Source organism: Physeter macrocephalus, chromosome 20, assembly GCF_002837175.3.
Source record: "Physeter macrocephalus isolate SW-GA chromosome 20, ASM283717v5, whole genome shotgun sequence".
Taxonomy (NCBI): domain Eukaryota; kingdom Metazoa; phylum Chordata; class Mammalia; order Artiodactyla; family Physeteridae; genus Physeter; species Physeter macrocephalus.
This window is the reverse complement of record NC_041233.1, coordinates 83,997,961-84,023,993: the sequence shown is the minus strand read 5'-3', so window position 1 is coordinate 84,023,993 and position 26,033 is coordinate 83,997,961. Positions and strand designations below refer to the sequence as shown.

Here is a 26,033-nt window from a genome sequence, read left to right as displayed (position 1 = left end):
ACACCACTGTAAAGAAATTTTACACAAATAAAAATGTTAAAAAAAAAAAAAAAAAAAAGAGCTGCAGATGCAGGCCTGCGGCTGGCGCCCTCCCCCAACCGGGCCCTCCACCCGGGGTGGGGTCTCCCCAGGTATTCGGGCGCCTCCTCCCAGCGGGCCCTGCGGCTCCCGCTCGCCAGGGCGCCGGAGCTTGTGCAGACTCTGCCGTGTCACCAAATGTCAGCACCACCAGAGACTGGGGGCCGCAGGGATCCCCCCGAAGGGGCCCCGGCCCAGTGCGGTCCACCGTCGCAAGCACTAAACACTGCTCCAGTCTGACGACTGTTCCTCTGAGACTTTCCAGGAGGTTCTGCTCCGCTCGCAGCAGGCCGAGGGCAGCTCAGTTACGAGGACCAGGTGAGCCCAGGCCGAGCGGGGAGCAGGCCGGGCCCTGGGGGCTCGCGGGCTGGGAAGCGGGCACCCCGCCGGACCTTCCTCCATTCAGGCTCCTGCAGGAAGCGGTCCTCACTGCCTCCCAGGGTCCGGCCTTGACCCCCGTCCTTCCACGTCCCAGCAACAGCACAGTCCACCACGGTCAGCAGTCCAGGCCTGACACGCGTCACCTCAAGGAAAGGCCACAGCCCTCGTCTCTGGCTCAGGTTTTCTGCCCAGGGCTGGAGACCAAGATACAGAGCTGGCACGATCAATGTCAAGGCCTTCGCACGTCCCCAGGGAACTCCAGGATGTGCCCCCGGCCCCCTGCCAGGGGAGGGGGAGCGGTGACCGCCTCGGATGGCCCCGCGGGGCCCCAGGCAGACAATGGCCCCACGAGCTGGGAAGCGCTGTGCTAACAGACTGGATCTGGGAAAGAGCTGGTCAGCTCGCGAGTGAAGGAGTTGGCGTGGCCTGGGCAGCGGGACGGCTGGACCAGAGCTCGGGTGTGGACTGGCTGAGCACCTTGGGAAGGGAGGGGTGGCTACCGGGAGCTCGGGGGAAGGCCCGGACCGGGGGCAGCTCCGGGGGGAGCAGCCTCGAGCACTGCTCTGTCTCCTGGCCCTCCCACCCCCAGGAACCTGCCTGGGGCTGCGCCCCTCAGGAGAAGGTGCTGAGGAGAGGGGTCAGGGTCAGGAGGGGCCGCAGCGGGGAGGAGGCTGCCTGGGTGCGCAGGGGACCAGGGCGGTGGGTGGACCAGTGAGTGTTCCACTGGCCCGGGCTCAGCAGGGCGCCCACAGGGATGCCACGGTGCACTCTGCCAGGCTGGACTTAGAAGCTGAGTCACAGACATTCACGTCTGAAACTTGTTCTCTTAAAAAAACAGAGGCGGGGGCGACCAATCAAGCAGGGCCAGGAGTAACTCTCAAGTTCCTGTAGCTGGAAAACTGGCCAGCCGACCCCATGACACGAGTGGCCCTGGTGGGGAGGACGGCACCGAAGGCCCCGGCCAGCCCTCCCAGCCCTCCCAGCCCCGAGGTGCTCAAGCTGCCCAGGTGCCACCCCAGAGCTCTGCACATCTGGCCCGCGGACATGAGAGCTGGCCCACAGATGCCCGTGGACGCAAGAGCTGGTCCACAGACGAGAGCGGGCTGCACACAAGTGCAAGTTCATCCATTCCTGCCACGTCTTATCGGTCCACGTTCAGCTCAAAGCCGAAGTTCCCAACCTCAGAGAACTGGGCAAAGCCACCCCTCAGCCTCTGGCAGACTCTGGCTAAGCCTCTGCGGGCTTCTCAGCTGGCCAGCACACGCACAGACACCAGGGCGCCAGCCCCGCGAGCCCTAGCCCACAGGTGGGAGCCCCCAGGTGAGCAAAGTGCGGGAGGAAAGGCCCACGGCCGGCCAGCAGACGACAGGAGAGCCTCGGCGAGCCTCGGAGGAGACAGCGTGCTGCTGCCGCCAGGACGGCCCCTCGGGGCGCCCCCTTTCCTCAGGGATGCCATCCCTCACCCCCTTCTGACCAGTGGGCGTCACTGCCCTTTGCCTCAAGGGTGGGCAGCGGACTAGCCGCCTCCAAACACAACCAGTTCCGGGACGGGCACGGATCCCCAGCAGCAAAGCAAGGCCCCTGTGGCATCTAAGCCAGTTACGGCCGCGCCGGCCCTCACAGGGACACGAGGGCGGAGCCAGGCGGGCCGTCTGGGAACGCGCAGACGGCGGGTACGCAAGGCGTGGCGGGGCAGCGGTGCTGGGTGCGGGCGCCACGTCTGCGCAGGCCTCTGGGAGGAGCCCAGACACAGAGACAGCCCTGCTGGGGCCTCGCTGCTCCTCGAGACCCCGGCCAGCAGGGGGCCTCCCCCCTCCCCTTGCCGGGTCGACGGCCCGGGCAAAACGTCTGGGAGCTTGCCGCTCAGCGACCGTTTCCCAGGCCACGTCTGAACCCAGGAACGAGGTCCAGGAGGCCCTGCCCGCCCGCTCCTTCTCGTGACGCAGACCCAGGAAGGAGAGGCCCAAGGCGAAGGGCAAACACTTCCAGGCCTTCTAGCCCCACCAGGACCAACGCTCCTCCTTAAAATCAACACTTTCCTCTGTGTCCTTTGTCACCCGGAGGTGAAACTCACAAGAGACCACACTGCTCACCACTCATGTATTTTTAAAAACCAGTGTATACTAAGGAGCAGTAAATGGAAGGTAGTTTATGTTTAAACAACACCTATTTACATAGAGATGTGTTAAATTTACACACACTCATGTGGTCTCCATCTCAGAGCCCAGCAAATGCCATTTCTTAAAACGTCTAGGAAAATACAAACAAACACCCTGTGTTCCATCGCAAACCGATTCCAAACATCGCGGGTAGCAGAGGGGACACACGGGCAGCTCCGCGCTTGGGGGCTGCAGGTCCTGACCGGGCCCCCAAGATGCCAAGGACACAGCCCTGCATTTGCCCCCAAGGTTGCTGTCTCAGGTGCTGCACAGGAGCACCTGTCAATCAAACAGGAGCCACGAAATGAGTTTTCACTTTCTAATTCTTCCTTTCACATTTTAGACTAAAATGTCTGTTTTCAGGCGGCTAATGACAAGCTGTTGGAAAAGAATATTTTAAGCCAAAGTATTACTGTCTTTCACAGTAACCAGAATTTAAAACTGGGGTGTGTCAACGACCTACCAGTCAGAATGCCCAGCAGGGGGAGAAGCGCAGCCTGATGGTGACGGTGCCCCTGGCAGGGCCCACGTGGCCGTCCTCCTGTCACTGTGGTTCCCTGGGCTCCACCCACACAGCCGAGCCCAACACCGGCGACGGGAGGAGGCCTGCCAGGCACCCACCTCGGCGAAGGCAGGGGCGGAGGACCCAGCTGTCCGAAGCCGCCAGGCGGGGCCGGCAGCGGTGCCCTCTGCCCGGCAGCAGTGCAAGGGCCCGAGGCGGGGCAGACTCGGCCTGACGAGGAAGCCACCTGTTTGGTAAAACTTCCGTTTCCACTCAGACGTGCAAGAGCAGCTCTGTCTCCTGTACCTCGAGCCCTGCGCTGGCAGCAGGTAACCTGGCCGTGATCCTCCCCTCACTCCGCCCCGCTGAGGGCAGGGCTCAGACCCCAGGTCAGCAGGGGCGGGCAGAGTCGCCCCCCCCGGAGCGGGCTCCACTCCGAGGAGGCCCCAGCGCTCGCCCTCAGACAGAACCCCCGCGCACAGGACGGAGCTCGGACCACCGAGGACCTCAAGTGCCAGGTGTGGACGCCAGGCTGACCATGCGGGCTGAGGAGGGCCTCTTCCCAGGCCAGGCAGGGGCCCGGGCTGCGGTCGGCCAGGGCCAGCCCACCACTCTGGCCGAGCGAGCCTCAGAGCTGAGACTCCCTCAGGTCACCTCCAAAGGGACTCCACACTGGAAGCTGTGACCTTAACCTTCAGGGCTCCTGGCAACCGTGCAGTGGCCGAGCAACAGCAGGGGGCCGCCAACAGCCTCACTGGGAAAGGAAGAGTGGGGGACACTGGGGTCAGCACGTTCCACGAGAAGCTCCATTTTTCTCAGATTCAAGTCAATCTCCTGCTCACGCTGGTTAAGCAAGACCTGCCTCATTGCGAGAAGCCGGTTCCCTCCTGGGCAGACACATGGGGAAAGGACAGCGGGGTTCACGGCCACCTCTGGTCCTAATGGGCTCTAGAAAACTGCCCCTGAGTCAGGAAGTGTCCACACTCCCTGGGGACCAGGGCCGACTGCAGGGTCATCCTCTGGAATCAGGTGGGTGAACCAAGCTCGCACTGTGCGGGCTCCTCTCGGTCCGTGGCCTCCGCGGGCCAACGGGAGGCTGGACAGAGAGCCTGGCATCGTCCAAGTCCACTGCTGCAGACAACCCCGGGCACGCGCTGCGCCTTCCTACGTCGGAGAGGAGAGCCCGCACGCAGAAGGGAGCGTGTGCATCCGTGACGACCCTCAGGGTCTCGGAGCTGCCAGCACGGGGCCCAGGGACGCCAGAGTGCCCAGAGGGGCACCTGGCTGGAAGCAGACTCGCGCTGACTTTGCATTCATTCAAGCAACAGGCAAAGCCAATGAACCTGCAGTGAGGGCCACCTCGCCCAGGCACAGAGGAAAACTGCCCCAAAGCTTGTCGCGTGGGAAGAGGACCCAAAGTCAGAGCCACATGCCACCTGTGGCCACCACAAGCGGCTCAGGAGAAGGGCAGCCACTTGCCTCAGGAACAAGTAGAGGATGGCTCAGTGTCGACCAAACACAAGGCAAGGCAAGACAGAAGGAGAGAATGGAATCCTCCGCAGGAGCCACGGCAGCAACAAGACTTCCAAGATAGGCTTCTGTGTGATCTAACCCGAAACGCAGCCAAGGCAAAGAACACAAAAACAACCGAGAGAAGTCCATGGAACCAAGAGTTGGTCCTTTAAAAGATCAGTGACATTGACAAATCTTTAGCTACACTGACAAAAGTCAGACGACTCAAATTATTAAAATCGGGAATGAAAGAGAGAATAATACTACCAACCCTACAGAAATAAAAAGGATCACAAGGGAATAAGATGAACAAAGGTCTGCCAACAAACTGGTAACCTAGATGAGATGACAAACTCCCAGAAAGACAAACTCTGAAACTAACTCAGAAAAAAAAACAGGAAATCCGAGCAGACCTAATAACAAGTAAAAAGATTAGGAATAGGTTAAACAAAAGACGTGTAAGACTTGTCCTGAAAAGTATAAACGTCACTGGAAGAAATTAAAAGAGACCTCAATAAATGGAAAGACATCCTGGGTCCACTGACAGACAGCAAGACATAATGTTAAGATGGAAATGCTCCCCAAAGCAATATACAGATTCAATGCCATCCCCATCAAAATTCCAGCTGCCTCTTCTGTGGAAAGTGACAAGCTAATCCTAGAATTCATGTGGAAATGGAAGACACCCAGAGAGACAAAAGAAGCTTGAAAAAGAAGTACAAAGTTGGAGGACTCACACTTCCCCATTTCAAAACTAACTACAAACTACCATTATCAAGACTCTGTGGTCCTGGCACAGGGACAGACATACAGATGAAGAAAACAGTACTGAGAGTCCAGGAAAATAATCTATGTATCTGTGATCAATTAATCTTCAAGAAGGCAATTCAACGGGGAAGACTAGTCTTTCCAGCAAACGGTGCTGGGGCAGCCAGATATGCACACGCAAAGGAATGAGGGGGCAGCCCTACCTCACACCATATATAAAAATTAATTCAAGACGGATCAAGGATGTGAATTTATGAGCTGAAACTATAAGCCTTAGAAGAAAAGATGGGGTCTTTGTGACCTTGGATACGCAATGGTTTCCTTTTTCTTTGCTGTCTCTTTTTTTTTCCTTATGTGTATTTTTTCAATACATCTTTATTGGTATTTTTTAAATTGAAGTATATATATAGATAGATTTTTTTTTTTTTTTTTTTTTGCGGTACGCGGGCCTCTCACTGTTGTGGCCTCTCCCGTTGTGGGGCACAGGCTCCGGACACGCAGGCTCAGTGGCCATGGCTCACGGGCCCAGCCGCTCCGCGGCATGCGGGATCTTCCCAGACCGGGGCACGAACCCGTGTCCCCTGCATCAGCAGGCAGACTCTCAACCACTGCGCCACCAGGGAAGCCCAATAGAAGTATATTTGATTTACATTGTTTCAGGTGTATAGCAAAGTGATTCCATCATATACATACATATATATACACACACACACATATATACATATATATATTCTTTTTCATGTTCTTTTCTATTACTGGTTGTTACAAGATATTGACTATAGTTCCCTGTGCTATACAGCAGGACCTTGTTGTTTATGTGTTTTATACATAGTAGTATGTATCTGTTAATCCCAAATTCCCAAGTTATCCCTCCTCCCATTTCCCCTTTGTAACCATAAGTTTGTTTTCTGTGTCTATAAGTCTATTTCTGTTTTGTAAATAAGTTTATTTGTATCATTTTTTTAGATTCCACATATAAGTGATATCATTTGATATTTGTCTTTCCCTGTCTGACTTACTTCACTTAGTATGATCATCTATTCATGTTGCTGCAAATGGCATTATTTCATTCTTCTTTATGGCTGAGTAATATTCCATTGTGTATATGTACCACATCTTCTCTATCAATTCATCTGTCAATGGACATTTAGGTTGTTTCCAGGTCTCGGCTATTGTTAATAGTGCTGCTATGAATATAGGGGTGCATGTATCTTTTCAAATTAGAGTTTCTGTCATTTCTGGACACATGCCCAGGAGTGGGATTGCACGATCATATGGTAGTTGTATTTTTAATTTTTGAAGGAACCTCCATTCTGTTCCCCATAGTGGCTGCACCAGTTTACATTCTCACCAACAGTGCAGGAGGGTTGGCAATGGTTTCTTAGATGTGACAATGTGAAGCACAGGCAACCAAAGAAAAAAATAGATAAATTGGACTTCATAGAAATTTTAAACGTTTGTGTTTCAAAGGACACGATGAAGGAGGTGAAAAGACAGCACAAAGAACAGGAAAAAATATTTGCAAATCATATTTATGATAAGAATCTAGTATCCAGAATATATAAAGAAAAATTCAACAATTTTTAAAAATTTTAAACCAGGCAAAAGATTTAAATAAACATTTTTCCAAAGTAGATATACAAATACCTAATATGCACATGGAGGGGACACTCAATATCTATTATCAGTCATCAGGGAAACGCAAAACAACGCCACTTCACACCCACCAGGACAGCTAGACTCAAAGAGATGAGTTTTGGATGTGCAAAAAATTGGAACACTTGTGCATTGCTGGTAGGAATTCAAAATGGTACAGACACTTTGGAAAACAGTCTGGCAGTTCCTCGAGAAGTTATACACGGAGTTATCATATGACTCAGCAATTCCATGCCTAGATATATGCCCAAGGGCATTAAAAACATGTTCACACAAAAACTTGTACACCAACGTTCATAGCAACACTATTCATAAAAGCCAAATGTCCATCAACCGCTGAATGGACAAAGCGCAGTCTGGCGTACAATGAAGCGGCACTCAGTCATTAAATGGGGTGAGGTGCTGATACACGTACGACGTGGATGAACCTTGAATACTTGATAAGAAAAAGAAGTCAGACATGTTGTCTGATTCCATGTATATGAGACATCCAGAACAGGCCAATTCATAGACACAGAGTAGACTAGTGGTGGCCAGGGTTGCGGGGAGGGAGAAACGGGGAGTGACTGCTAAGGGGTACTGGGTTTCTTTTAGGGGTGACGAAAAAATTCTGGGGTTAGTGGTGATGGTTGCCCAACCTTGAGAATATATTAAAACACTGACCTGTATGCACAAAAAGAGCGAACCTTACGGTACCTGAATTTTGTCTCAACTTTTTAATAATAATGACAACAATAATAAATGCAGCCAACACAGCCGTCCAAACGGAATAACTCATCCTCCGCTGTGGGAACCCTTTACAACGTGGGGTGCTGCAGTCGGGGGGCCGAGGCCGGATTGGAGTCCAGGCCTCGGGGCAGATGCGGGAGGGAGCTGCGTATCACACACCTGACAGCACGCACGAAGGCTAGAGCACAGCACCCCACCCGTGGTGAGCCAGCTTTCCTCCGAAGCCAGGAAGGACTCCCCCCACCACCCACCCTGGCTCAGCAGCACCTCATCAGGTCCTCCTCGGGGACCCTGAGATGGGGAGAGGCCAGCTCAGGGGTCCGGGCGGAGCTGGGAGGCTCCCGGCGGAGGCCGGCTCGGGCTGAAGGGGGCTGGCAGGCACAGCGAGGAGAAGGCTCACGTCAGGGACGCTGACATGACTGGTTCCCACGAGGCCACAAGTGCACGGGCCCTGGTGCCTCCTGGACGTGGGGCGCCTGCAGGGGCAGGCAGAGCCCCGGCCGGGGCCCTGGTGGGGCTGGACCTGCGCCGGAGCCAGAGAGCACCCAGAAGCTCTGCCAGCGGAGGGCACCGAGCTGCGGGGACGCGCCACCCGGGTCCCGATCTGCCTCTGAACAGTCCAGGAGCTCGAGTCAAGGCACGTCCACCGTGGCGAGGTGGGTGAAAATGCAGTGACGTGGGCTGTGCTCGCCCCCCTCCCCGCCCCCGTAGAGAGAAGAGCAAAGGCATTCCTCACCGAACACTCCCCCGCACGGGAGCCGCCAGTGCCCTGTCCCCATCCTGCCGCCACGGGAGGGACCACACACACCGAGCCCCCGCCCTCCAAAGGCAGCCAGCCCGACCGGGACTCGGGTCTCCAGAGCAGAGGCGGGACGGCGACGGCGAGCTTAGGCGCGTGCGCCACGCTGGGCTCAGGGTCCAGGCAGGAGATCCGAACCGGCGGGCGCCACGGGACCATCCCGATCAGGGCAGGGCGCTAACCCTCTCCGTGGAGCGAGAGCCTCGCCGGGCAGAGCAGGACGCACGGGTGGGGGGCAGGAAGGACCGCCCAGGGAAGGGGACCTCTGAAGTCCCCTGCCCGCCCTGCAGAAACTCGACGTCTGGCAACCAGGCTGCTTTTTCTATAAGCTAAAAAGCCTTGGTTGTCACATTTATGTTCAATCACCCCTTACTTTGTGATTCATCGTCGGGGAGGACCTGCTCACTTTCACAGTAACAGGCTCCCTGGGAAAGCAGTGACCGAAGCAGGAGGGGAGGGAGGCCCATCTCGGAGGGCTCAGCCGGGCACCCCACCAGCCAGGCCGCGGGGTACCAGGAGGGCAGTGGGGGCAGCGGCTTCCATGCTCTGACAGACACCCGGGGTAAAAAGCCCATTTGAGGTTGTGACCCTGCACTGAGCCACCCATGTCAGACAGAAAACTGACACAGAGCCCCAGGAGGCCCTCGCCCACTGCAAGCCAGACCCGCTCTCGCTCACCTTTTAACTTGGATGCGGTCTGACCTCAGGGCCATCACAACCCAAGGCTGACAAACAGCGGGCAACTGTCACAGCACCTCGCGAAGAGACAAGTCTACTCAGCCCTACACAGAGGAGCAAACTAAGCCGCAAAGTGACAAATGGCCGCTGTCTTCAGATCTCTGCGGTCTCTCATCCAAGCTAAGGAGCTTCCAGGAGCCTGGGATCCTCTACCCACACCACCGGGGCCACTCACGGCTGGTGCTGGGGGACAGCAGGAAAGGGCCTCTCCTGTGGAGGGGTTGCTCCCAGGGCCGACGCTGGTCCCCTAAGTCTACCTGCTGCAAGCGCACTCATCTGCCCCCGGCCAGATACGGAGACTCCTACTTCATCAGCAGGTGGCAACCACGCTGCCCGAGGCTGCCCAAGTCTCAGGTCCGAGGAAGTGACCCGCGGCAGGAAACAGAAAGATGCCCTTGGACCAAGTGAGGAGCATGCTCGGGAACTCCGAGGGCTTTTAGGCGGGTACGCCGACCAAACCTCTGGTCAGGGACCTTCAAACAGGATCCCGGCACAGGGAAGAAGAAACACAGGAGAGCTGCAAAATTTGGTGAACACAACATGAGAGACAGGAAAGAAATTGCAGTCAAGAGTCCTATACAAATAGACCTCCCTGGACTTCTGTGTAATCGCAGCCCCGAGGAGATAAATGACCCCACATAACAGTGCCAGTAACAAAAAGAACAGTAGCTATTCTACAAACCCTATGATCACCTCCCTCTCCAAATAACTCTATCGATAATTTAGATACAAGATCCATAGGAACTACCTAACTCTAAAACAGAGATCCTGCAAAATCCAAGGAAAAAGGCTCAAAAATGATACTACAAGCAACCAGGGTAACAAAGTAAATGATAACAGACACCATGTCATACCCATCTGACAGAACCAACAGCTGGTGTGATGTGATTACCAGGCGTCCCCACATCACTGGAGGCGTGGGTGCACGTGCATGCGTGTGCGCGGGGTGGACACGACATGCAGGCATGTGACACTGCCCAGGCGCGCTGGACGGCGGCTCACACCAGCCCGTGGGCCGGGCCCTCCAGACGCCGGGGGCTCTGCGCCGGCGAGCGGCGAGGCCCGGGCTCGGCACTGTGACCGCAGGAAATGAGCGCTCACTGGCCCTCGGGGTCCCCCCGCGAAGGCAGTGCGCTGTGTGCGGGAGAGCGGATCCCATGGCAGCTGCAACGCCAAGGAAGTCGTGCGACATCGAGAGGGGACGCAGTGCAGGGTGGGAGCTGCGGGAGTGCCCCAGGACCCACACGCTTTGTGACCTCCGCACAGGGACTCAGTGGCCCACCTGCAACAAGGAAGGGCCGGCCTGGGGGTGCCTCCAACCCAAGCTCTGCGCCCCAGGACACACGGACGCCGCGACAGGTGTCTGGGCCCGGGTGCCCCCCTCCTTCCCGAGGGAGCAGGTCCAGCACGGGTGCCCAGTTCCGCAGCCCGCTGGGCACCAGAGGCTCCCAAAGACCCCCAGGCGGCTCCACCCAGCAGTAAGGGGGTGTCCGTTCTCTGACAGAACAAAGTTAGAACTTTGTTTTCACACGGCACAGGTTCGGAATGCAGCCATTGCCACAAAACGCTGAAATCGTCCTGCGGTCTGTCCGGCTTGGTAGCGTTGAAGGCAACACCGTGCAGAATACAGAGGAGACACTTCAGAGCTTTTGTGGGTCACACCACACAATCTTTCTCATTAGAGGAAACTAAAATTATTAAGGTTATCAAAGTTCAGAGACGTCAATTTTCTCCTAGGAACTAGCATAAATGTTTACATTTCTGAGTAGAGTTTTATTGTACTGGAAAAACAGCGATGGAAAGCACACACGTCGGTGCTTCGGCTTTGCCGTCCGGGGTCCTCAAGCGCCGTTCCCGACGGACCCCATCCTCAACGGCCCTCCCGTATACCTCGGGGCGCACCTCCGGGGGTGCCAATTGTCTCTGGCTGCATCTCCCTGAGTGGCTCAGAGCTCCCCACCCTCCCGGCTGGGCCCGGCCCTGAGTCCCCCCTTCTTCCCTTTCCGGACTGACTCATGTATCAGTCGTTAAAAAATACAGACAGGTCCCAGGCAGCTCCCTGGAGGGGAGGGAGCCGACTGTCCGCACCGCAGGCCCGTGCGGGAGACGGGGGGCCGGGGCAGCACCCGCACCTCAGGGCCTCCTCCCGCCGGCTGCAGAAGCTGCGTCACCAGCCGCGTCCCCCGTGCACGACAGAAACGGCGGCTCCTGCACAATCAGAGGCACGCGGCCTCTCAGCCTGCAGCGCCAGGCTTCCGCCGCTCGCCACCGGCGCCGGCCACGTGGCTTCTCCAGCTCCCCCAGCTCCCCGTTTCCTGCCACTGCTCCTGCCTCACAGGGGCCCCAACGGCCCCCCTTCCTTAGCTCTCCCAAAACCGTCAGGCCCGGCTGCTGCTTCTCGCCCCGGGGGCCCTCCGTGGTCTCTGTGCTCAGGGCACCTCTGGGCGTCCTAAGCCACCCCGAGTCACCACCCAGGTCCCTGTTCGCCTCCTGCTTTACGCTCGGCAGCTGGGGCGGCCTGGGCCCCGCGCACAAGCCGTGAGCCAGGCGGCCCGGTGCAAGGTCCCCTGTGCCCTGAAGGGGGGCTGTGCCCGTCCCTGGACGGCCAGGACAGAGGCACCCTGCCCCCGAGGGCGAAGCCCTGGGGACGGGCAGGCGCCTCAGGCTACACGCAGTCGGACCTGTCGGCTCCTAGGGCCGCCTGGGCCCCGGGCCTCAGACCCCCAGCACGCCCTTCTCGAAACACTCCTCCTCGAGCTCCCCCAAACGCCCCTCCCGGGGCCCTCGTCACCCTCCTCACCTCTCCGGGCCTCCACCACCTGCCCGTGACCTCGGCTGCTCTCCAGCCTGGGCCTCTCCCTGAGCTGCGGACTCAGGGCCACTTCCCGCCGACCCCTCCTCCTGGCTCGGTCAAGGACGGCCGGGGAAGGCGCGGGAGGTGCGGGGCCAGGGAACAGCACGGCACGCGAGGCGCCTCGGGGGGCCGCCCCCAGCGCTCGGCCGCCGCGCCCACCAGCTCCGAGGACGCCCCAGACGGGCCTGGCGGCCGGGCCGGCGGGAGCGCGGCGTGGGGAGGGGAGGCCCCAGCCCCTGGAAGAGGGCCCGGCTCTGGAGAGACGCGGAGCCCGGGGCCCCTGGGGCCGCGCTACTAGGAGCCCTTAAAGACAAGCCCTCCTGTCCCCGTGTCACTGTGCGCCTGCAATCCCGGCTGAGGCTGAACCTGGGGACGCAGCAGAACCCCATGGAACCTGGGAGCCCGAACGCCCCCCAAAAGCACCAAGCGTCCCCCGGGCCCCGTATGTAAGGCTGGAGTCCTGGGGGCAGGGGTTCAGCAGCTGAGGTGAGACGCCACCTGCCCTGGTGAGACAGCCCCCAGATGGGCCCCCGGGCCCTGCTCTGGGTCCCTGCTGGTCAGCTCCGGCCGCTCACCCACGTTCTGTCAGCACCACTACTAACCACGACCCTCGGCCCTCACGGCCCAGCCTGCCACCTCCTGCCTGGACCGCACACAGCGCGCCCCGCCTGGACGCGGCGGCGAGGGGAGCAGTCTTGCTACAGCAAAAACAGGAAGTTGCAACAGATCTGAAAAACCGTCACAGTGATGAAGGAGAAAATAAAAGCAAAACACATGTCCCCACAAATTTGTTTGTTACTTGGACAGATGTCATTCTTAACAGAGTGAATCCACCTGAAAGTGAAGCCCACATCAGCCCGGTGACAATATACCGAACACAGAGCGCGCTCTGCCCCGAACCGGACAAAGTAAGTGCCCCCTAGGGCACCCCAATGAAGCCCTGGGAGCCAGAATAGGTACAGGACTTGAGGGCACCCGGGGCACCGTCAGGCAAACTAGGACAGGTGGGTCTGTCCGCTCCTAAGCCTTCGCAGCAGCCTCTCAGTGCCACGGCTCCTGAGGACGCTGCAGAGGGGAGCCTCGTGATGGTTTTCAAAGCACTGACCCCTCGACCCAGGTCTGTTTCACACACACAGGCTCACCCGCATGGCCAGAGCTCCCCCCACCCAACTCTCTACTCAACAGCCTACCACTGACCGCCGCCCCAAAGCCCACGTAGGCACGGTAGGGGGCTCGGAGCTTGGGTCCGTGCTGGGGTCGGGGCAGCTGCCCCCAACTCGTCCTCAGGACCCCAGGACTAACGGGCAGTGTAGCTAACTAAGCCGCTGGTCCAAATGGACCCCAGTGTGGCCCCTTGCAGGTGGGCCCTGAGCACACGCCCTCCTGCCCCCCAAGGACGGCCAGGCCCCAGCAGGGGGAGCTGCACCCCCAAAGGCCTCCATGAAGTCCAGCTGCAAAGAAACGACCGCCAGGTGTGACACAGATGGCAGGAGGCCAGGCCAGGCTGGGGACAGGCATCTCAGAGCCTGAAGACCTGTCACCTCTGTGGTCACACAAGGTTTTCCCTAAAGGAGGAACAGGCCAAAGTGGCGCCTCTTGCTCTTCTCCCATGAAGTGGCTGGAAACGTTGGCATCTGACACCCACCCCCACCGTCCTGCGGTGGCACTGTCCTCACTGGACCTCGAGCCCAGAGCAGGACAGCCACGTGCCTGCCAGGAGGTGACGCACCTGCAGGGCTGGGCTTCTGTCCCACAGGCAGGCGATCTCGGGCAGCTTCACGGAGATGCTCCACTGAGAGCATCCCCGCTGCCCAGGTGAGGGCCCCGAGGGATGGCAGCCTGGCAGGTGGCAGGCGATGCCCCAGCAGGCCTATCGGAGACGTTCCGAGACCTGTACTGGGCTTAACAGCCACTCAGCCGGGGGAGACAGGCAAAGGGGAGGGGGTGGAGGACAGCCCCCCCAGATGGGCCATCACACCTCAGGGGCTGGGAGAAAAGAATTCCCCTGGGAGAGGCACGCTCTGCCCCTAACCTGGGGTGGTGTCCCCCATGTCCGGGGGCAGTGGGCGGGGAGAAGAACACCCGAGTCCCTTCCAGGGAGCCCTCGCCACCACTGCCCCCTCGAACAGACTAATCAGCACCCTCCAGGGAGGGCGTGGGACTCAGCCAGCACGCCAGCCCTGCAGGGAGACGTGCCGTCCCCCCGTCCACACCGGGCTCCGCCGCACGGCGGCCCCGCGCCTGCGTCCTCGCCCCAGCTCCCCCGCGTAACTGTGCTCAGAGGTGCGCCATGACCACAGCCCCCTTCTGCCTGGGCAAAGCGGGCCTCTTGGGGGGGATTTTGGCACCCTCTGTCCGCTCCCCAGGAAGTGAGAAGCGCGACAGCCCCAAGGAGCCACCCCGTCAACCCGGTCAACAGTTTGCCAAAAACTGTCACAAACACGGCAAACTGTCCATCTGAACGGGAGGCCTACGGTTCAGAAGCAGAGGCCAGAAATGCCAATGACGACCACAGGAGATTCCGCCCACACCCACCACCAAAGGGACGGCAGCCCGTGTGGCCCGGCATGGAGGGGCCGGAGCACACTTAGCTGGAGCCCACGCAGCCAGCGGCGTGAAGCGGAGCCGCCACTCTGACAGCAGGTGAGCGGTGCCCAGAGAGAGTAAACGTCCACCCGCCACACGACCGGCCCTGGCACCCAGAGGCTGCACCCTGCCGCGCACAGCAGCCCAGCCGGGAACAACCCCGAGTCCGCTGCTGGTGCCTCCACCCAAGAGCGCGCGGCAGGAGAAGCACGAGGGCCGTGCACTGTCGGTGCTGTGGGACCCGTGGTGAGGGCAGGTGGAGGGGAGAGCAGCCCAGGGGCTGGGGCTGAGCTCTGCGAAAGGCCAGGAGGGCAGTGCACTGTGGGTGCTGTGGGATCCGTGGTGAGGGCAGGCGGAGGGGAGAGCAGCCCAGGGGCTGGGGCTGAGCTCTGCGAAAGGCCACAAGGGCAGTGCACTGTCGGTGCTGTGGGACCCGTGGTGAGGGCAGGTGGAGGGGAGAGCAGCCCAGGGGCTGGGGCTGAGCTCTGCGAAAGGCCAGGAGGGCAGTGCACTGTCGGTGCTGTGGGACCCGTGGTGAGGGCAGGTGGAGGGGAGAGCAGCCCAGGGGCTGGGGCTGAGCTCTGCGAAAGGCCAGGAGGGCAGTGCTTCAAGCTGGACTCTGGTGACAGCTGAGCGACGGCAAATATTTTCTGAAGACCATCGAACCGTATACTTACGCTGGGTGAACCGTGTGAGATGCAAATCATGCCTCCACCAGACTGTCCCAGCGGGAAGGAAAAACCAGCCGGAGCCCAGGCGTCCACAGACCTGTCCGCCGACCACCGAGAGCGGCTCTAACACTGGCCCCCCGGTGCCCGCGAGGTGCCAGGCCAGTGGGGCATGTGCCTTTCCCAACTCAGCCCCCGCCCAGCCCTGACAGGGGGGTCCGGCAACCCAGCAGGCTGGCAGCAACTCTGGTGCCCCACAGCCATGATCACTCTGCCCCTGCGCTCATCAGGGCAGAGCCCCAAATCCCGCCCCCGCACTGCTGGTCGGAGGCCAGCACAGCCGAATGTAATACAACATGACAAAAGCCCAAAGCTTGTAATTACTGGAGGTGGGGAAGGGATGTGTGGCGGACAAGGCGGCAGAGCTGGGCACGGTGACCCGTGCCGGGAGGGAGGTGCGATCCTGCCTTCCCGGGGGCTGGGGGGCTCCTGGGAAAGGCGGGGCTTAGGCCAAAGCACGGAGACGCGTGTTCCGTCCGGGCAGCGGGGACCTATACCGGTCCCCGCAGGTGCTCGTGGGAGGCGAGGGCAGGAGCCACACGTCAGGACCCCAGGCGGGGAGCAGCCGGGACAGACCGGCTGAGCAGCCCGGGCGCAGCTCAGCCCTGGACACAGGTGAGGACAAGACTGCCACCCACGCAGGCCTTGTGGGGAAGGAGAGGACGGGTGCCCTGCCAGCACAGGTGCCTCACGACTGCCAGGGCGCCCGTTCCCTCCTCACCCCGCTGCGGCCAGTGCCGCTGTCATTCCGCACTCCCTGACGCGCAAATGGCCCTAAGAGGCTGAATCACACGCCCCGTCACACGTGCACGGAGGTGGAGCTGTCCTGCGTCCCCGCCCGTCCCCTCAGACCCTGGAGTGCGCCGCCTTGCAGGGGCACTAAAGGTGGGGCTGCCCTCCACCGAGACCCAGGCCCAAGCCGGGCCTTCTGCTTTCAAAGCCCTTTCAGTTCCTAGAGTAACTGCTCATCATTCAGAGGCCCTGAGAGGCAGGGTAGAAAAGGAGGGCTGTCTGAGGGCTGTCTTGAAAGCAGGGCCGTGGCCGGACACTGCCAAGGGGGGACACGGGGGCCCCCGGCCTCCAGGATGCAGCTCCAGACACCAGCTCCCGTGCTCGCAGGCCGGATGAGCCGGGAAGGCCAGCACGACGTGAAGTGACCAGGCCAGGACGCACACGGAGAGGGACGAAGACAGCATGGGCTCTGCAGCGCCCGGAGACCCAAGAGGGGTCCTGGGTAGTTCAGACGGGGCCAGAGCTCGGGGCGTTCTGCTCAGCAAAGGACCAGGAAAAAAGGGCCTAAGGTCACGATGACCCGTCATGACCCCACAGCCATGCTTCCAGAAATGGAGATGACTGAGTCTTACTCAAGGGAAAACCAAAACTCCTTGAGCCTGGTCGGCACCAGTGTGCTTCCCTGACGGTCAAGGCACAAGGTCAGCCCAGGAGAGCCCCTGCCGCGTGCAAGCACCAAGTGCAGCCACGGGGCAAGGCTGGTCCCTCCCTGACCTGCTCCTCAGGTTCTGACAGCTGCGCAGGCCGAGCCGCCTCCTGGGGCCTCTCAGGTCAGCTGTGCACAGCGCACGCCGCTCCTCCACGGCCCTCGCTGCTCCAGCCCCGCTCACCCTGCTCACCTCCGCCTGCGATGGAGCCGTGAGCGCTCCACACTGTGCCCCGCCCCCCGCAGGGCAGCAGATCCAAGGGGATGCCCTGTCCCAGGGCCACATCCACCTCCCCAAACAAACCCTGTAAACTCAACATTTAAGTTTTAGAAAACAGGTCTAATCACCAGAGGCCAAGCAGACGCACGGACCGTGACTAAACAAGGGCCCGGACGCTCCCAAACAGAGGCCCACGTGTGCGCGGCCTTCCCCAGATGCACAAGGGACGGGGTCCCACAGGCTACCCCGCCCCCTCCAACTCCGGAGTCACACGGCTGGGTGGTGGCCCTGTGCTGGTCCCACACTCCAGACATCCCAGGCGAGCTGCGGCTTCACCCTCGCTCGCCACCAGAGACGAGGCCCGACGGCCTTCTCGGCGGCACCTTCGTCAGGATGAGCTCTCCGACGAGCTCAGAGCCGCGCTGGGAGCGGACCCGCCCAGCCCCGGCCTGCAGAGGAGCTCACGTCTGGACACTTCTCAGGCTCAGACAGGAGAGTCCCGTGTGCCCCGACTACCCGAAGCAGCAACAAAAGGGAGAACCCGAAAGTCACCTCCGTGTCCACCTGGGGCACTCGCCACACGCTCTCCACTCCTCTCCTCCCCGGGCCCACGATCACCCTCCTTCAGCTCACTCACATCAGAAGGGTCCCCCGCCCCGCCCCGTATAAACACAGGGAGAGCAGGGCCGCGACCCGAGAAGTGACAACAGACAGGTGACCGAGACTCCGCTCAGACCCTTCGCTGCCTTTCTGACTAGCCTCCTGGCCCTGTGCTGACCCCCACCTACTGGACCCCATTCCTGGACCAAGCTCACCTCCCAACAGGAGATGCTGCCACCCGCGCGCCCGCCCGCCCGCCGGGGCAAACACTGAGGAGGTCAACATTTAAGGAGGCACCCCACCCTAGTCCCTTAGCAAGCCCTGCCCCCTCCCCCAGGCAGCCTCCCCGGCTTCCGCATCCCTCCCTTCGGGTCAAACAGGGGGCTCTATGAACAAGGGCAAGCTGCGGGCAGGCAGGCCTGGTCCGAGTCCTGTAACTTCCGAATCAGACCCGACACACATGGCATCACCCCCAGCAGGGGCCTCTCTGCCCAGAAAGAGACGACCCCAGGGCAGCAGCGCCGGCCCCTCCTCCCCTGCCCGCTTGCTCGCAGAAGGGCACGCAGTCCTGGTGCTGACGGAGTTCACGACGTGGGCCCAGAGCGTGAGCTCGCGGAGTGGCACGAGCTGAGAGGCAGTGGACGTGAACGCGCCCTGTATCAGCATCCTCCAGGGCTGTCCAGCAGGTCCCCCGGCAGCGCTCACTCCTCTGGACTCAAGAAACACAAAGCGTTTAGGACTTCAAACCTAAGAAGCGCCTCCCCCACCAGTAACCCAAACCCTCCCTCAGCATCTCCAGAGCCAGTAAAAGCCGTAAGCGCTGCCGATGAAAGTGCGCTCTCGCGGCCGACCCAGGGCCGGCAGAGATCGGGGGCGAGGGCAGGAGGGACCAGGAGGCAGGCGTGGCCCCAGACGGACGACCGCAGGTCGGTTGAAATTCCAGCCGCATCCAAGGCAGGCCGGACAGAGCTCGTCGGGGCTGCGTGGAGGCGTGCGGGGTGCAGGTACGGCTTCCCAGCGTGGAGGAAGCAGTGCCGAAACGCCACCAGGATGAGCCCGCCGACTCCTCTGACCCCACCACCCTGGGGACGGGACGGGCAGGCCCCCATCTACGGGGAGTCCCCAGCTCGGGCAAACAGACCAAATTCCCACAGAGAAAGGACACTGAGGTCTCAGGTCAGAGGCAGTAATGCCAGAAGAATGTGGAGACACCTCCCCGCGGCCATCCCCACGGGACAGGGGCCGGGAGAGCCCGGAGCGGGGCCTGCGAAGAGGCCTGGTCCGCTCAGCCCCACCCCTGCCCCAGCACAGCGGAGGCCTTGGGGGCTTCAGGGGCTGCATGGACAGTAGAGGAACCGCCGCCTCCGAAATTCGGAAAACCCAACGTCTTTGACGAGAACCGGCCCCTGCTTCACGGCACTGGCCGAAAGCGCGGGACCTTCCCAGGCAAAGGCAGGAGGAGGGGGGCGGTCCCCACTGGGTCTGGGTCTCCTCCCTGCCTCCTGGGCATCCGCATAGAGATGCTAGTGAAAGACCTGTGTCTAGAGAAACTTACTCCCCAGGAGGCCAGGAGGTGGGGGGCCCAATGCAAGTCATAACACCCGGCACTGGGGCACGTGGAGAGATCGGAACCCTCACGCGCCGCTGGTGGGAACACAGGACGGGGCCGACACGGGGAAGCAGTGGGCAGCTCCTCAAGAGGTTAAACACGAGTCACCGCAGACCCAGCAGTCCCCACCCCAGGAATGTGCCCAGGAGAAGCAAACACATCCACACGAAGACTTGTAAGCAGAAGCCCACGGCAGCGCAGAGGTGCAGGCTGCCCAGATACCCATCACCTGGCGCTGGATAAACACAGCAGGGCACAGCCATACGGTGGGACAGTGCTCAGCCACCAACAGGCGTGACGTGCTGAGCTGTGAAAACACGGCACCAGATGCAAAAGGCCGCGTGCGTGATTCCGCTTACATGAAACATCCAGAATAGGCAGACGCACAGAGACAGGAAGCAAACTGGTGATTATCAGGGGCTGGGGGTTTCAGGGGAGATGGAGGGAACTGGGGGGCCGGGACGCGGCTATGGCATACGGAGTTTCTTTTTCAGGTACAAAACAAGTTCTACAACTGACTGCGGTGATAGTCGCACAGCTCTGTGAACAGACTAAAAACCACTGAGTCGTACGTACAACTTCACACGGTGAAGTCCGTGCGTGTGAGTGACGCCTCAGTGAAGCCGTCACCAAACGAAATTCCTCAAAGGAGTGGAGGGATCCACACCACCAGAGCAAGGGAGAAGGCCCGGACCCGAGGCTGGCCCCGCACGAGGCCCCAGCGGGCCCCCGCACCCTGGGATGGAGGCGGGAGGCCCTACACACGGGGCTGGGGCAGGGGAGACACAGGACGCCCCGCGGGAGCTGGAGGGGGACACAGGGCCAGGGAGCTTTCGGGGTGGGATGAGAATAGGGACTAAAGGGCAAAACTGATGGTGCCGGAGAGAGAGGGACAAGTGCCCGAGGTGCCAAGCCCAGCGGAGGGGCTCGCGGACCCCCGACACAGAGCCGCACGCACAGCGAGCTGCCGTCCCCAGGGCCAGGCGGAAAGAGGGGCTGCTCAGGAGCTGGCCCGGCCAAAAGGGAACCAGCTCCAAGCTGACATTTAGCTCCGAATAAGCAGCAGGACAACGGCCCTCCAGGCAGACACCCAAGAGCGAGCTGTGCTCTCAGAACCCTACCGCTTGGCTACGTCTCTTTCCCAAGCAACAGTCTTACCATGTAAGGGTGGGACTGAGTTCTGAAACGACAGCCTGCAAGAATCCACCTTCTCAGTTCACTTCTAGCGAAACAACAACAACAAAACCACGTAAAGAACCAAAAGCTAGAAACCTCCCTTGTCAAACATCCAGCCATCTCAAGCAAAGCAATTAGGTATGCAGCCCTAGCCGCCCCCTGCCAGCAACGGGGTGGGGGGTGACAGCACAGTCCGACTGGGGACTGCCGGGAAGAGCTCCGGGCTCTCTGGGGGCCCCCTGGAACAGGCCCAGGCAGCCCAGCCAGGCCAGGCCCCTCCCCACAGGCTCAGGACGGGCCCCAGCTCAGACAGGGGCCCTGGAGGTCAGGGCTTCGGCAGGTCACGGCTATGCCCTCAACAGCGCGGCACCGTGGCTCGCTTTCCATGCCGCTGTCTCAAGCATGAACGGCGGAGCTTTCCGGGGCTGTGACATGCGATGACATCACCCTTCTGAGAGCTACTGAAACTGTCTCAGTTTCCGCTTGCCTCAGGGTCTACCCACTGACCTGGCAGACACTGGTGGTTGTGACCAACGAGACCAAGGACTCTGTGGGGCTCTCCATAATTTCTAAGGGTGCGAGGGGTAACAGTCTGAGAACCAATGTACTCTGGACGGTGACCGCCCCCTCGTGTGTGTAACATCACAGGGTGAGGAGCAACCCGAGGGCCCTGTGTGGGGACTAAAGTGGCCGCGCTATCCCAGACCCAACCAAGCCGGGCGGGCAGACGAGGAAAGAGCTGCCTGCCAGACAAGACGCCCTGTGGGTCTCAGGACGTCAGGGCCAAACCATGGTGAAAGTCCACATCCAGAGCTTTAATGGGATCGCCTCTGGATGGCGAAGCGGTAGCGAGGGGAGACCACGAAACTACGGAAGCAGATACGCATCACCTGTCCCTCGAGCACAAAAGGCAACAGTGCCCGCCCTTCCCAGCGGGGCGCCTGTTTCTAACTCAGACCCCTCCTCCTCCTCGGCCGTACCCTCCAGGAAGAGGCCGATGCCGCACACTGTGAGGCCTGGCCACACGGTGGAGCCTGGCTTCCAGACGATGAAACTGGGCAAGAACAAATCCCTGCCCAGGCCAGCCCACCGTCTGAACAGTTGGTCAACAGGGGCGCATGTCCCACAAAGACAGAGTCACCAAGCGGATCTTCTGAAACCTACGACACACCAAGGAGTTAAAACGTCCTTCACTCAAGAATCGGCTGATTTCACCGGCCATGCTACAGGAGACTGGTTAACACCCACCCCTGCTTTTCCAGGCCACTGAGGAAGAACGGCCCCAGACGGAGCTGCACACATTAAGAAAGCTGTGGGTGAGGACAGATATGTCTCTACTGGCCCTTAAGTCAAAAGGCACCTTGCAGAATTAACCCATGCACTGCTTACCAAAACAAAGGTTCCTTCCCGATACAAACAAGATGCAAAACTCCATACAGCCTTTAAGAAAAATGAAAACTCAGAGAGAACCTGTTGCTAAACAAAAGTAAATTAAGTGATCCACTTTAATGTCCACAGAGAGAAGTGTGTGTATACAGTCGGAACACAACAAAAATGCTATAACTTGGAATCAAAGATTACTGGAAAGAATGTTTGCACAGCAAAATTCTTCTCCCTTTGAGACTGAAATGCCCCCACCGTGCTTAATTTTCCTGACATTTCTGAGGCTTTGAAGCCACAGCTAACGGATCTGAATCATCTGAGTAAAACCATGTTAGCATGGATGTTACTGCAAAGCCAAGAATAGAATGCTAAATATACAGACACACACCCATACCGGGCACTTTTGTAGAAAATGATCAATCACGAAACTAGATAAAGTTGTCCTGTCCGTGCCCAAGTCAGAGGGCCAGCAGTTCATCTCCAGCAGAGAAGTATAATACATGGCGCTTGGAGGTTAAAATAAGAAAAACACAAAAACAGCGCCTACCTTTGATTAATAAAATCACACCTCGCCTGTACATGAACTGAGCCTACAGAAACATCTCACCCCTGCTCGCTGCCAGCAAAGGGAGGCTTGGAAGAGGCAGGGATGCAAGTCATGTTTGCACCAGTGGTCTGCGCGGTCAGTGGCCGCACCCTCACCTCGGGAGGAGCTGGGGGAGGAGGGGGGCGGGTAGTGCGAGGCCGCCTCAGGCTCCATCTGGGCCATCACCCTTTTTTCTTAAACAAGCACGCCACTTGGAGCCGCATTCTGCTTTATTTGGGTTGGCAGTATAAGTACCAACAGGGGGGTGGCACCGTGGCTGCAATGCCGAACTGGGTCAGCCTCGGCCTGCCTCGGGAGCCGGGGCAGCGCCGGGCCTTGGCAGACTCCTCCCCCAAAGGCCTCGGGTGCCTGGGTGGGAGGTCCCAGAAGGTAAAAGCCTTGGGCAGTCAGCATCCTTTTCTCTGGCCTTGAAAAGCTTCTTGCATCTTTCTCTTTAACAGACAAGAAACAAAGTCCTCCGGGGCTTTGAACAGAAACCCCTTGTTTGAGAATTAGAGAGATACTAAGTTACAAGGTAAAATGAGGGTGCCTACACCTCCGAGCAGCCACAGACAGCTCTGCAGACAAAGCAGGCAGACGGGCAGGGGCAAGGGCCACGGAGGGTCGGGAGTCAGAGGCCAGAAGTCAGGGGCTGGGGCTCAGGAGACACGGGCTACGGTTTGGGAACCAGGATTCAGGGCTGAGATTCTGGGGACAAAATTCAGTACCAGGGTTGGGACCAGGTTCAGGGTATGGGGCCCTCGGACTAGGGTTCGGGGGCCAGGATTCGGGGACCTTGGACAGGGATTAGGACTGGTGTTTAGGGACCTGGGTTCAGGGACTGGGCTCTGGGTTCAACCTATGGAGTGTGACTTGGAGACCAGGAGACCAGGATTCCAGGGCCCAAGGCCAGGGTTCAGGGCTGGGGTCCTGGGTCCAGGGCTCAAGTTTCAGTGTCTCGGTTCCAGGGTCCCAGGGCTCAGGACTCAGTGTCTGGGTCCCAGGCTTCAGGCCCGAGTCCGGGGTCCCGGGGCTCTGGGGTCAGTGTCTGGGTCCCGGGATTTCGGGCTTCAGGACCGGGGTCCGGGGTCCCGGGGCTCAGGGCTCAGGGTCCGGGGTCCAGGGTGCCGCGTCCGGCGCCGCACTTACGTCGTCGAAGAGCGAGCCCACGTTGGCCGTGACCAGCAGCACCGCGGTGCCCGGGGCGGCTGCCTTCCCCGCCATCGCGGCCTGGGCCGGGGTGGCCGCTCTCCGGGACCGACCGGCCGGGGTCTCCGCGGGCCGCGGCGTCAGCTGCGCCGGGGGTCGACCCCGGGGCGCATCGCGGGCTCGGCCGGTCGGGCGGGGCCTGGCCAGGGTCCGGCCGCGCTCGCTCTCGCTCTCCGCAGCCCCACGCCCGTCGCTCTCCGCCCGCGCTCACCGCGGCCCACGCGCAGCCATTAGGATCGCGGCCGCCGGAGCTCCCGCAGCGCCGCCGCTGCCGATCGCTGAGACGAGGCCCGCCCGGGCCGGGGGCGGGGCGAGCGCGGGGGTGGGGCGGGACTGCGAGGGGGCGGGGCCTGCAGGAGGTAGGTCGGGGATACGAGAGGCAGGGCGGAGCCTGAGGGGGGCGGAACAGGGATATGAGGGGCGGGGAGGGGCGGGGACTTGGGGCGGGGAGGGGCATGTGGGCGGGGTGAGACTGCGGGGGCGGGGACTGCGGGGAGGGCGGAGAGGGTGTGGGAGGGGCGGGGTGTGGAATCTAGGCAGGGCCGGAGGGGCGGGGCCTGCGCGGGGCGCTCCAGCGCCGGCCTCGGCCGCTCGCAGCCACGCTCCTGTCAGTCAGCGGCTGCCCCGCCTCACCCCACGCCGCGGCTGCGCACTGACTCCTCCCGCACCCCATGACGTCCCGGCCCTGCTTCGACGGCGCTTCTTAAAGGGGCCGCGCGCTGCTCCGGGCTCGACCGGGCGCGACCCCCTTGCTCCCGGGCAGGGGTTGCGGTGGCAGCACGTGGCTCTGTGCAGACTGCGCCGGACCTACAGAGAGGAGGGCGGCGAGGCCGGGCCGCCGGACCGGACGGCTGAAGGCAGCTGGCGCGCTGGGATCGGTGGGGTCTCCCCAGCGCACCCTCCGCGCCAGGCCGTCCGCGGAAATGAAACGGCCACTGGTGACGGGAGACGCGCGGACAGTGCAGTGAAAGATGACAAGTAGCCGCCAACACTAACGGTGGCACTAGGTTCTGTCCACCCAGTCGATGCAGGTGGCGGTGACCGCGTGTCCAGGACGGTTCTCAAGGCTCTGAAGGCGCATCTCGGCCGCGCGGCCGTCTTTCCACGGCGCCGGTTTGGACAGTGTCCACGGGGAGACGAGAGATGTGCACGCTGCTCCCTTAGGGCAGGCGACACCGCCGCCTGTCAGGGCCTGGGGCGCAGGCCCTGGGCTTCGGGCCCTGTAGGGAAGGCATCCCCTCCTGCCTACAGCGACCGCTCAGCCTGACGACTTGAACCCATTTCACTTAAAACCACTGTCCCGTCCATGCAGCAGCTGTCGGCTGTGGACTGAATGTTTCCCCAGAATTCGTAGATTGAAGCCCAACCCGCAGTGTGGCTGCCTGTGGGGACGGGGCCTCCTGGGGGCTAATTCAGGATAAATGGGGTCTTAAGGGTGGGGCCCTCTTCCAACAGTGTTGGCGTCTCTATAAGGAAAGACCCCAGAGCACCTGCTCTCCCTCACCCACAGCCTCCCACCCTGAAGAGAGGACAGAGAAGAGGTCATAGGAACACACAGCAAGAAGGTGGCCGTCCACAAACCAGACACAGAACCCTCTGGAACAGCATCCCCGATTCTAGCCTCCAGAACTGTAAGAAATAAACCTCTGTTGTTTAGGCTGCCCAGTCTGTTAACGGCAGCGTGAGCTGACTGACCCAGCATCTCTTGTTTTACTTTTTTACAAAAGCAGCACATGCCAAGGATGCCCTTAGCAGAAGCCAAATGCAAGGGCATCACTGATGCCTGGGACCTGTTTCCTAGGAAGTGGCATCGCCTCCTCCCCTCCCCTCCCCGCGGGCTGTTTTCTCACTCCCTCCCCAGCCCTCTGTGGCCCAGAAACACCGCCGCCCACGTGCACACCGGCACACAGGTGCACATGCGCTGGCGCGCGCAGGTGCGCGCGCGCACACACACACACACACACACACACACACACACACACACACACACACTCTCACTCTGAGACTGCGCCTAAATTAGAGAAAATTAACTAGAGAAACTCCAGCCCCACGGCCCTAGCTCAGGTCTCAGGGGGTGTCCACGCTGAGCACCGGACCTCTTGGCCTCTCTGCACATGTGCCCCCTCGCTCCAAGATGGCACCCCTTCCCCTCTGTCTCCCAGCCGCCAGTGGGTCCTCCCTGCCCGGGGCTGCCCTTACCCTTCACAGGGGAACATTTGCAGTCCGAGGCCCCCCAGAAGCTGGGCCTCCTCCGTCTGGCCACCCGCTCTGGGTGGTGCCATCATCCACCATTTTCGTCCACTTCTCCACTCCCTTTGCTGC

The 26,033-nt window shown here is 60.4% G+C and overlaps 1 protein-coding gene across 5 annotated transcripts in view; it reads right to left on the bottom strand.

The window, feature by feature from the left end:
• INPP5A (inositol polyphosphate-5-phosphatase A) overlaps window positions 1–23,982 on the bottom strand; it is a 179,839-nt gene extending 155,857 nt beyond the window's left edge. For 4 of the 5 annotated variants that reach the window (XR_008616268.1, XM_007101183.4, XM_028480950.2 and 1 more), the window contains exon 1: window positions 23,652–23,982. Coding sequence is in view for 4 of the 5 variants with exons in the window: in XM_007101183.4 (XP_007101245.1) it covers window positions 23,652–23,726 (75 nt within the window). In the remaining variant the exon portion in view is untranslated. The remainder of the gene's footprint in view (window positions 1–23,651) is intronic. The other variant, XM_007101184.4, reaches the window with a different exon arrangement.
• Between the last annotated feature and the right edge of the window lie 2,051 nt (window positions 23,983–26,033).